The 11500-nt window shown below is 38.1% G+C and overlaps 1 protein-coding gene across 1 annotated transcript; it reads left to right on the top strand.

The window, feature by feature from the left end:
• Positions 1–9808: 9808 nt before the first annotated feature.
• On the top strand, positions 9809–10780 carry LOC149577175 (uncharacterized). The gene has a single exon (XM_089795822.1). It carries the CDS (start codon positions 9809–9811, stop codon positions 10778–10780), a length of 972 nt encoding a protein of 323 aa, XP_089651948.1.
• The last annotated feature ends 720 nt before the right edge of the window (positions 10781–11500 follow it).

The following is an 11500-nucleotide window of genomic DNA, read 5'->3' as shown; positions in this document are numbered from 1 at the left end:
TTCTTCCCATGCTGTTGGTTTGGCTGACGATTGTTGGTGTTGTTGTTGTTGGTTTGGATAGGTGCTTTTCTAGGATTTTGATTGTTGTGAGGAGGAAAAGCATTTTGATAGATCTGTAAGCCTACATTGGGAGAGGTTTGGAAACCAACAGTGATTTCCTTCCAATCAATGAGGTCCCGCACATAGTCTTTCAGTTTCATACATCTGAGGGTAGTGTGACCTTTTACCCTATGAAATTTGCAGTACTCATTGTCTTTGTACCATGCAACTTTGGATTGTCTTGGGTCAATTTTTTGGGTAGGAGGAAATTTGATGAGGTTTTCCTTGACTAATTTCTCAAAAATGACATCCAATGGCTCACCAAGGGGTGTATAGTTTCTAGGTGTAGGTTGGAATCTGGGCTTTTGTCCTGCAGCTACATTGATGGCATTAGCTTGATTGCTAGACCCTTGAAAGTTTGGTCTTGGATTGTGGTTTTGATAGTTGTGGTTATTCTTTTGTTGGTAGTTGATAGCTTGCTAATTGTTTGGTTGATAGGGTGGGTTGGACTGGTTGTGAGAAGGACCAACAATATTCACATGTCTGGTGTCAGTGATGCCATCTGTTGCAACATGCTTATTTTTGTTCCAATACCTAGACTTGTCATTGGAATGTGATTGATTTTGGTTGGCTTCCTTGTAAATCTTGACCACACCATCTTTAATGAGTCCTTGCTCAAGGATCATTCCTTTCTCTTTGATATCTTTGTAGGTCTGCAAATAGTTCATGGTCATGTGGTGAGCCAAGCTAGGATGGGCATTATCAATAAACATTTTCACCAAATGGCGCTCTGGCAAGGTGCAAGATATGCGAGTGGTAAGGGTTTTCCATCTTTGCAGATATTTGGGAAGGCTTTCTCCACCTTTTTGCTTGGTGTGGACAAGATCAACTACTGATAGCTCTGTTTCAACAAGATGGGCATATTGGGCTACAAATGCCTCAGATAATTCAGTAAAAATTTTAATTGTGCCATAGGGGATTCTATAAAACCATTCAAGAGCTGGTCTGGCCAAGCTTTTGGGAAAGAGATGCGAGAGGAAGATGTCATCATATGCCACTTCTTGGCAGTGCATGTAAAATTCTTTGATATGTGTGACAGGGTCTCCTTTTCCTCTAAATTTGTCAAATTTGGGTGTCTCAAAATGCTTGGGGAATGGTGTCATGGTAATGGCTCTGTCAAATGGGTAAGGGCACACATTCTCAAACTTGAAAGTTTTTGGATCATTTCCCTCTTGGATGTTCTTCAAAGCTATTTTCATGGCTTCCCATTCTGAATTAATGGGTGATGGCTAGGGTGCCCCAAATGTAGGAGTGCCTTGAGGTAGGTATGCACTAGATGGGGCCACTAAATATGGATAGCTATGAGGGATTTGCTGATAGGGATTGTACATTGTTTGGATAGCTGCATGGTGGATGACGGTTTGCTGAGGGGGAGGTGGCACATAGTGCTACATGTGCTGCGAGGCTTGCTTTTGATATGGGATTTGAGGTTGGGATTGAGGAACATAAGTTGGCTATGGGATAAATGAATTGCTTTGTGGAGGTAAGGTATAAGATAGTTGTGAAGCTTGGGGAAAGGATCGGGGGGCTTGTGGGGTTTGACCAAGGTATGTGGGCTGCGCCCCCATTTGGGATGGTACCTACAAATAATTGGTGGTTGGCTGGATTGGTGGGTTACCTCCTAGAAGTGGCATTGAAAAGTAGTTGGTAATAGGAGGTAATGGATTAGTTGGTGGTGGAAGTGGTGGGAATTGAAAGCTAGGAAATGGAATTGATGGGGTTTGATAGCTTGGTGGCTGGATTTGGAAGCTTGGTAGAGTGGTGGTGGGAGCTTGGGTCACTTGAGAGATGGGCAGAACATTGGTAGTAGCTTGTGGGGTTTGATAGCTTTGTGGAGTGAGGGTAGTAGTTTATGGATTTGTGGCTGATGGCACTAAGCTCCCAAGACCTAATGGAAATGATGGAATTGTGCTTTGGGCTATGGTGAACAAGATGGGGGTGATGAAAGGTTGATTACTTGGCCCCATGGGTGGCATCCCTGTTGTATATTGCTAAGGTTGGCCAAAGATGCTAGCACTGATTTGGGAGATGGGTGGATTTGGAAGGTTGGGTTGGGGAGCAGTAGCAACAATAGTGAAGGGCGTGAACGGTGAGGTGTTTTGGGTAAAGGGGGTTTGGAGCAAAGAGGTATGAACCAAGGATGGAGTGGTGGTGGCTGGGTTGGCTTGCGGCATGGAGATTTCAACTTGGGTGGATGATGGTATGTTTGGGTCTGTTGGATCATATGGATTGGCTGGAGGCTCTTCTTTTGGCATATATTGAGGATAATTTGGATCATAAGAGCCTATGGGTGGTGGCAGCTACCCAAACAATGGGTGAGATGGATCTGATAATGGAGGAGGTCTTCCATAGTCAAAGGTTCCTACATTGTCCCTTCAAAAATTAGCCATGATTGTCTCTTTGTTCTTGTCTATAATGGCGTTTACCAATACTGCATTTCTTGGTTGGTTCATGAAAGCTTCAATGTCTATAGATGATGGCATAGCTTTCTCTGGGCTGAAGGATGGCTGAGTGCTCAAGGGGGGTGAGGCTGTTCGATCCAAATGATAGGGATCCATTGTTTCTTTCTTCTTGGCTAAGTGAGTGACGGGTGGCATGAAAAATGCTCCTAGGGATGAGATGCAACAAATGCTAGTGGATGCAAAAGGGAGGAAGGCTTTTCTATGGAAATGATTTCCTAGGTTGAGGCAAAGCTATATGACAAAACCTTAAGGAGGATTGGGTTGGGGATTCTAACTTCAAAGATATGTTGCCAAAGCACAAAAGGTCTGCTTTCCTATGTGCAAGCTTGGTGGTGATTGTGTCAACTTAAGGATAGACTGATGATCCTTTAGGAAGAACACGAGATTGACCACTTGTGGATCCCAACTTTTAGCTCAAGGTGATGAGGGATTACAAGTGGCAAAGCTAGATTACCCTAAACAAAGCTTTGTCAAAGGGATAACCTTGGTGAGATTGGTGGTTTTGAAATATTTTAGGAATGGCAAACTTTTAGCAAGGTGACAACAATTTTTGAAGGCTTAGATGTGAAGATTTTGGATTTCTGGCTAGATGGTTTGGTCCTAAATGAGATGGATGAGCTAATAATGCTTAAGGGGATAACCTAAGATGGCTGAATTTTCTACAAAGATGACTCTAAGGTGAAGCTTATCCAAGAAGGTGTGGAGAAACAAGGGTGTCTAATCATAGAAATCATGCCTAGTTGGTAAGGCATAAGTAGGATTAACTCCTGGATGTTGGCTAAATTTGATGGTGCACTCTAACCAAGCCTCTTGAAGTGCTTTGTCGACAGCTTTATCCTCTACTTTGTGGAGTTTGGCAATTTGAGGACTTGGTGTTAGTTCCTTTCTCTTGGCTGAAAGTTCTTGGTATGCCTGAGATGGTTTGAGTTTAACTTTGTGGAACTTTTGTTTGGGTTTGGGTTGCACTGACATCAATTCTTGAATCTGCTTAGCTTTGAGAGACCTCGATTATTTTGCTTCAACTTGTTCAACTTCTAGAATAGGCAGTGACTACGCTAAGTGTACCCTAAGCTAGGATTGACCAAGTTTGGCAAACATTCATTCAACAAATAAAAAAGCAAGCAACAGATAGGAACAACCAGATAGAAGTTTTTGATTCTCAGAATGTGATACTTGCGCTGAGGAGTGTGTATGTTTTACAAATGTTTCGATCAGTCACTTCAAACACATTAACACTCTAGATGGTTGTCTACAAGGCTGACAGTTGGTTTAGCTAGGGAGTCCTCGATATACCCAAAGGTATGTGAGGCCCAAATCCGTAGATGAAACCAACAAGATGTCATGCAATCGAGAGGAGTGGTAACCCACTTCTCCTCTTTCACTTATCAAGGGTATAAAGTTCCTCAAGGCTTAGCCCAAGTGACAAAAATCTTGATTCCAAGAGAGGTGTCTTTCGATTCACCTCCCGATTCTTATACTCCGCCAGAACGCTAGAGTTGAGGTCGTCCAAGGGGTGATGAAATCTCCAAGCATGCCTCCTAAAAAGAAATAAGGTTTTGGATCCTAATCTTATGCACCCAAGATGGCCTCGAAAGACGACAAGGGGAGAGAAGACTTGGATGACCTTGGGCTAATAAAAACATGCTTGTTCTTCTACCAACTGACTCTTATGTGTGCTAATCTAGACTTTGCAAGCACTCATGTTTAAGAGACAATGTTCAATTCCAACTTGAAGCACCAACAAAAGTAAATCGATCGAAGAATGCTAACAAGAAGAAGAGTTAGAATCAACAAAAGCAAACTTGCATGCCTGGAGGCCCTCCACGTCAAGTATCGATTAATTTCCTTTAAAGCATTCAAGAGTTGGTGTGATTTTGTTTTAAGCCCAAAGCAAAGATGCATGAGACTCAATTTGTCAAGCACACGCCCAGAGGCCCTCCACGTCAATAGTTGTTCAATTTTAGTGCCCAAACTTGAAGTGTGATCGATTTAATCTAGAGTTTTGGTCATTTAAATTTTTTGATAAAGTTAAAACAAACGTTCAAAGGCCAACTGAGCGAGTTAGATTGTGGAACATTTAACACCTTTTTCAAGTAGACCCATCCCCGTAAATGGCACTGAGGTTGCAACCAATGGTTGAATTGATGGGTGATTAGAAAAGAGGTGAGTCCAAGGAACTACTTAAATTGATTTTTGAAAATTTTTGTATTTAACTTAACAAAGTTTCTTAAATGTCCAAAAATCAAACTTTACCTAAATTGCATGTGGAAAAGAGATTTGTTTTGTTCAATTTTAGAAGCTCCAAATGAAGTGTTTGATATTGCAATGGTTAATTGATCCTTGGCATTCAAGATTGGATTTGTTGTTTTAATCATGCATTCAAGGAAAATTTGATTTTAATCCATGGCATTCAAGAGTGTGATGACATTCAAGAGTGTGTTTAGCAACATGCATTCAAAGACAAGTGATTAAACATTCAAGTTTTTTCCTTTAAGCATTCAAGATTGAGATTTTGTGTGTTGTTTTAAGAACTTTGAAGTGCTTTGTTTTAACCTTAGATCATTCAAGATTGTTTTGGACTCAAAAGTGAAAATGACTCTTTGGACTTTGGTTTTCATTCAAGATTTTGTGTTCTAGTTTGCATATTTTAAGCCCAAAAATGATATTCCTAGATTGTTTTGATGCATGAAAAACCTAAGAAACATTCAAGATTTTGCAAGAAGACATTTGTTTGGAATAAATAACAAAGCTTTTAGGAGAATTTTTGGCAACCACTTAGGACTCTTAGTTTTCATGAGATTTTTAAAAGAACTTTAAAATATTTGCAAATGAGGTTCATTTTATCCTTGATTGATGCTTTGAGTTTGATTTAGATTTTAGTGTGCACTTAGTGTTGATTGTGAACCTTTTGAAATGGAAACTTGAAGTTCTTTTTAAATTTCCAAAAATGAAGTGTTCCTAACTTTGCATGAATGCATCTAAAACCTTGATGTTGCAAGGATGCAAATGATTGAATTGGTTTAGTTTCACTCGTTAAAAGGCTTTTTTTCCTTTTTTTTTGCAAATTTTTAGTTTTTAATGGATTTAAGTATGATTTAGGGGTTCATTTTAAGCACTAAAAATTAGTGTGTATGATTTTGCTTCCTTAAAAAAAAATGGCCAAGATCTCCAACAAAAAGAAGAAGAAGTAGATGGAATAAAAAGAATATAGACAAGAAGAGGAAGAAGAATTCCAAGTGCTTTGTCCACCTATAAGCTTGAAAAATCTGCAAACACTATGAGATAGATTATGAGTTCCTTTGTCTTTTTCATGCTCATGTGGACCTACAAAACCAATTTATACAATCCTAAAAATCACAAAAATAAACAAAATTAGCCAAAATTAGCAAATGACATACAAAACTTGACTAAAAAAGCTAATGAAGATGACCCATGCAGGGTCCCACCGGGCATGAACCTACCCTTTACTACAAACAAGAAGGTAATGATATTCTCATTGTGAGTTTGTATGTTGATGATTTGTTATATATGGGTAGTAGTTCAAAGATGAAAGATGAATTTAAAGTTGCTATGATGACTAAGTTTGAGATGAAAGATTTAGGTCTCATGAAGTACTTTCTTGGCATGGAGGTTTATCAAGGTAAAGATGAAATTTTTATTTGTCAAGAAAAGTATGCAAAAGATATGTTAAAAAAATTTGATATGGCTGATTGTAAACCTCTTTCCACTCCAATTGCTCATGGAGTTACATTGTGTAAAGATGATGGTGCTAAAATAGTTGATGAGACATTATACAGGAGCATTGTGGGGAGTTTGATGTTTTTAACTCACACAAGGCCTGATATTGCTTATTCAGTTTCATTGGTTTCAAGGTATATGACAAATCCATCAGAGGAACATATGAAGGCAGCCAAGAGAATTTTGAGGTATGTGAAAAGCACAGTAGATTTTGGCATTCACTATTCTTCTAATAAGTTTGAGCTTGTTGGCTTTAGTGATTCAGATTGGGGAGGTTGTTTGGATGACCGAAAATCTACATCTGGTAATTGTTTTTCTTTGGGTTCCGGTTTAATTACATGGAGCTCAAAGAAACAAAGTATGGTTGCTCTCTCTTCTACAAAAGCAGAATATGTTGCGGTCACTTCCGCTGGCACACAAGCTTTATGGCTTAGAAAGCTTCTTGAAGAAATTGGAGAGATACAGGTTCAGCCTACTGTGATTTTTTGTGACAACATAAGTGCCATTAAATTGGCCAAGAATCCGGTTCATCACAGTAGGACCAAACACTTTGATCTTAAACAACATTTTATTAGAGATTTGGTACAAAATAAAGCAGTTGAGTTGAAGTACATTAGCACAAAGGAGCAAATTGCAAACATCTTCACAAAGGCAGTTACAAAAGATCAGTTTTTGGTACTCAAAGATCGAATTGTTAGTCCTCTCAGCATCAAGGGGGAGTATGAAGATTAATGCCAAGATTGACGCTGTTTGGAAATGGCAAACTCCAGTTCCACCGCTGATCTTTCAGCTCATAACTGTTAACATAAAAAGTCTTATTATATTGCATGGTTATCGTATTATATTGCATGGTTATCGACAGTTTTTAAAGAAGTTTATCAGTAGTCATATAAATTTCTGAATTTGATGCTTAATAATGCATGGAATCATGCTGAAGCTCCTGTATAGAACTCGAGTTTAAGAAGTAGTTTTAATTAGTTCTTTTCTAAATAAATATACCATCAGTGGTATTAAATATGATCAGTTCTGGAAAATCTGGGTCATCTGTAATAAAAAGTTATTCATTTGATTCTATTCAAAACTAGAGCGTACTCTATTTCTGAATACAAATTGTATTTGAAGGCCTATTTATTTGTTTGTTTGTCTTCTTTGTTGTTATAAATAAGATTGTCTGGGTGTTCTTATCCTACAACACTGTCGGGTAGCGATAATGCAGCGGGCAGAGTTCCTGGATACGGAATGACTACAAATATAATCAATGGAGGGCTTGAATGTGGAGTAGGATCCAATGCCAAGATGGAGGTTCACATTGGTTTTTACAAGAGGTATTGTGATATGATGGGAGGGCAACGGCTACCCAGGCAGGAGGATCGACTACTTCGGTATGCCCGCCATCATGCCTCTTCATGCCGATTGCCCATGCCATCCGTGTCCTGCGTCCATGCCATCTTCCTGTCCTGCAGCCGTACTCATATCTGACAGACGAAACAGACGTGTTTATTACAACATTTTTAAAAATTGTTTTGAAAGCGTTGCGAAATATGCGTACAAGATGGGAAACCTCGCTAGGGAATCACCGATATTCCCCATAGGGATCACTTTTGTGATTCCATTCAGTTTTAAATGGATTTTAAATTTATGTTAAAGTTTAAGCATATTTTTAGAAATTAACATAATTATTCCATGTTCCATAATGATGTATATGTTTATTGTTTTTTTGTATTAAAGTAGGAAAAAAGAGGGCGCTGGCCCTTTATACATATGTTTGTTGTTTATTATTCTATGTTTGTTGTTTTTCAATTTTATTAATATAAATTATTTGTTATAATTATAAATTTATTGTTTCAAATTTATATGAGAGTGGTTTTCAAATTAATAAATTATTCTTTATAGTTATGTGTCATAGAATCTATCATTATGATGTCATTAGGTCATTTTTTCATTTGAAGTATTCTACAAGTTCATATATTTACCTTTTTGTGTATCCTTTCTTATTTAATGTTTTTACAAGAATATTTCAGATGATCTAAAGATCAAGAAGAAGACAACGTGGACCTTAGTTCTCATGGGAATCCATAAAAGTGATTCTATGAAAATTAGATACATAACTTAGGATTGTAATTGATATATCACACTATACTAAAATTCTCCCATTTGATACTATCATTGCAATTTCCTTTGAGTAACTTACTTTGGAATTTCCTTGCATGAAATATATTTATTATGGTTACAGTATCTTTACTTTGAGTAACTTACTTTGGAATTTCCTTGCATGAAATATATTTATTATGGTTATGGTCTTGAATTCATATGTTGTTTACTACTTTTATTACTATACTTTGTGGTTCATTGTTTATGCTAGTTGGTCTATTAACATACATTTTGGTTTTGATAGTGGTACGCAGTGGATGTTGATATAGATAATCTTAGATTACTACTAATACACTGTTGATGCTAGTCTATTATCAATCCTCTAGAAGGGTTTTCTTCTAGTTTTAATATGGAATAACACCCTATTTTTGCTTCTTCTTTTACCAAAAATCCAATTTATATAAGTAAGTTAAATTGAACTAAGACTAAAAATATTCAAATGGTTTGCAATAGTATCACCATATTTTATTTTCAATTTTAGAACTGGATTAACATATTATTGAGACTTTGGTTGACATGCACCACCTATCCTCTTCAATAACTTGTATCTGATAGATAAGCTCCTTTAAAATATTCACTTGAGGGTATAATTAAAGGATACATTGATATATTTCCTCATGCTTTCTTATCTAGTTTTCATCAACCTCTATCATACATTATGGATGGAATATTTCCTTGTAAATTAGGAAACTATTATGTTTCTTTAAATATGCATTCCAGTTTTAACTTCTACATATAATGTATGGTACCACTGAATTTCTCAATACCCATATAAGAAATAGAATCCATGGTTTACAATACTTTACTCAAATCTTCAAAGCCACTTAATTTGTAAATTCTCCTCCACTTTTCCACTACCATAATGCTTAACAGTTGTCACTCTCTACGCATAATTGTTAGTTGTGCTACCAATTATTTAGAAATAAGGTGAAATTACTACAATGAAACATTTTGAAAGTGTGAAAATTCAAATATATTTCTTTACACAAGGATTTCCAGAAAGATTATTTAAATTTGTATATATTAATAATAAGAAACAAAGTAGGGAACATATATTTCTGACATAAACTTGAAATGTGGATGCAATGGCGATGTGGGTCTACAACTCGTTGTCGAGCTAGGGCAGCCGTACCCTAGCCTGTATTGTTCTTCTCTAATTTTTTTCAAAGGAGGGGGGGACTGTTCGTGCATACGGGGGGGAGAAGGTAGTAGTTTTGCTAGTGCAAATTTTATTTATACTCTTTTTAGCCGTCGGTCTATGTTATTTCTGTGATCTGGACGCAACATAGCTAAGACGTGTTGGGGTTGTGTGGGGAGATGGATCCCACTACTGTGGGGTGTCCAAGGTAGGGAGGGTTATGGCTAAGGGAGAGCCGTCCAGGGCTGAGCCTGGGTTAAGCTTTCAAGAAGTAGTGGGAATGAATATGGCGGGCCAAGAAGTGAGGGTTTTTGAAACTGTCCTATTTTCTCAGAACACAGGGGTTATGGATTTGAGCTTGCTGGGTGGATCTTGGATCACAAAGATTAATGGTTGCCTCGAAAGGTGCAAGGAAAGACCTAAACTGGTCATCCCATTTGAAATGATCGCTGAAGATGTTGAATACTACTCTAAACACTCATTGTATTACAATTTTATGGGTTTAAGAGTTTCTCTCCAATTTCTGGAGAATTGGGCTCGAAAAGTGTGGGAACTAGAGGGTGAAATGGTGGTTACGCTGTTAGCAAACAATTTTTTCATGGTAACATTTATTTGCATGGCTGATCATAATAGGGTTTTTGAGAGTGGACCCTATTTTTATAATCAGGTAGGGTTATTTGTTAAACCATGGCATGTAGGATTTAATCCTTATGAGGAGCTTCCAAATCATGTTCCAGTATGGGTTAGGTTACCTAGATTTTCTATAGAATGTTGTCGAGAGGATGTTCTCCATATGCTTGCATTGATGCTCGGGAATTCGGTGGGCCCTTCAACAAAAACCATGGGTAAGAAAGTTATGACTTTTGCTCGCATTTGTGTGGAACTTGATTTGAGTAGACCACTGGCTGATGTGGTGGAGATGTGTGCGGGCTCACATTCCTGGATGCAACAACTGGATTATGAGACCCTTCCTTTTCGATGTTGTCTTTGTCATGAATATGGTCATCTATTGAGAACATGCCTGAAGGCCAAGTTAGTGGAGCAACAACCTTCACCTCCTTCTCGTAATATTCTTGGTGCTGATAAAGGGAAGAAGCCTATTGCTAGTGAGGGTAAGGATGCTGAGGGTTTTGTTCAGATTAAGGCTCGAAATTGGAATAGAGGCCAGAAGCACACTCTAATGGAGTGGTAGGAAGAGGATACCTTTAATAGGTTTGTGATCTTAGACGAATTGGGTCAGCAAGAAGTTATCCTTGGATTAATTAATGTAGCTAAACATGCAGGAGATTCTAGACTGGAGATTATCTCTTCCGCTCCTTGTGCTGATTCTCATGTGGAGTCTACCATACCTATGGTCATGGAAGGGTAGGCATAGGTTCAGATGATTTTAGAGCCAAATGTTGAAATGGGACAGGGAACAGAGGACGTCGCTGTTTCGGTACGAACTAGGATTTTAGATACAAATAAGCGAGGTAAATCTTCTCCTCATTTGGGCATTCTTCAAAAGCATGGTAAGAAGGGGGGCTCAGAGAAAAATGTTAAAATGGGATGAAAGAAGGACCTAGAAAGGATTAAGATAATAGGGGAGACATTGGTGGAGTTAGGTTCTGTTAAGACCTTGGATTCACACTTTTCGACTCCTCCAAAATGATTGTTATTTCTTGGAATGTAATGGGCCTGAATAGTGGCCCTAGATAAAAGGCTATTCGAGAATTAGTTAGGAGTCATTCTCTAGATGTTCTCTTTCTTCAAGAGACTAAGGTTTCTGTAGAATGTATGATGAGTACTGCACCTAAGCTGTGGAGGAATGGTCTATGTCAGTGTATTGGAGCTCAAGGATCTTCAGGGGGTGTGGCATGTCTCTGGAACCCATGAAAGATCCAACATGGGTCCTGCATATCCTTTAAGTCCT

This window comes from Cupressus sempervirens, chromosome 1 (genome assembly GCF_028749045.1).
Source record: "Cupressus sempervirens isolate cs-2001-9-10 chromosome 1, ASM2874904v1, whole genome shotgun sequence".
Taxonomy (NCBI): Eukaryota; Viridiplantae; Streptophyta; class Pinopsida; order Cupressales; family Cupressaceae; genus Cupressus; species Cupressus sempervirens.
Note: the sequence above shows the minus strand (reverse complement) of the source record. Positions and strands in the feature narration are given on the sequence as shown.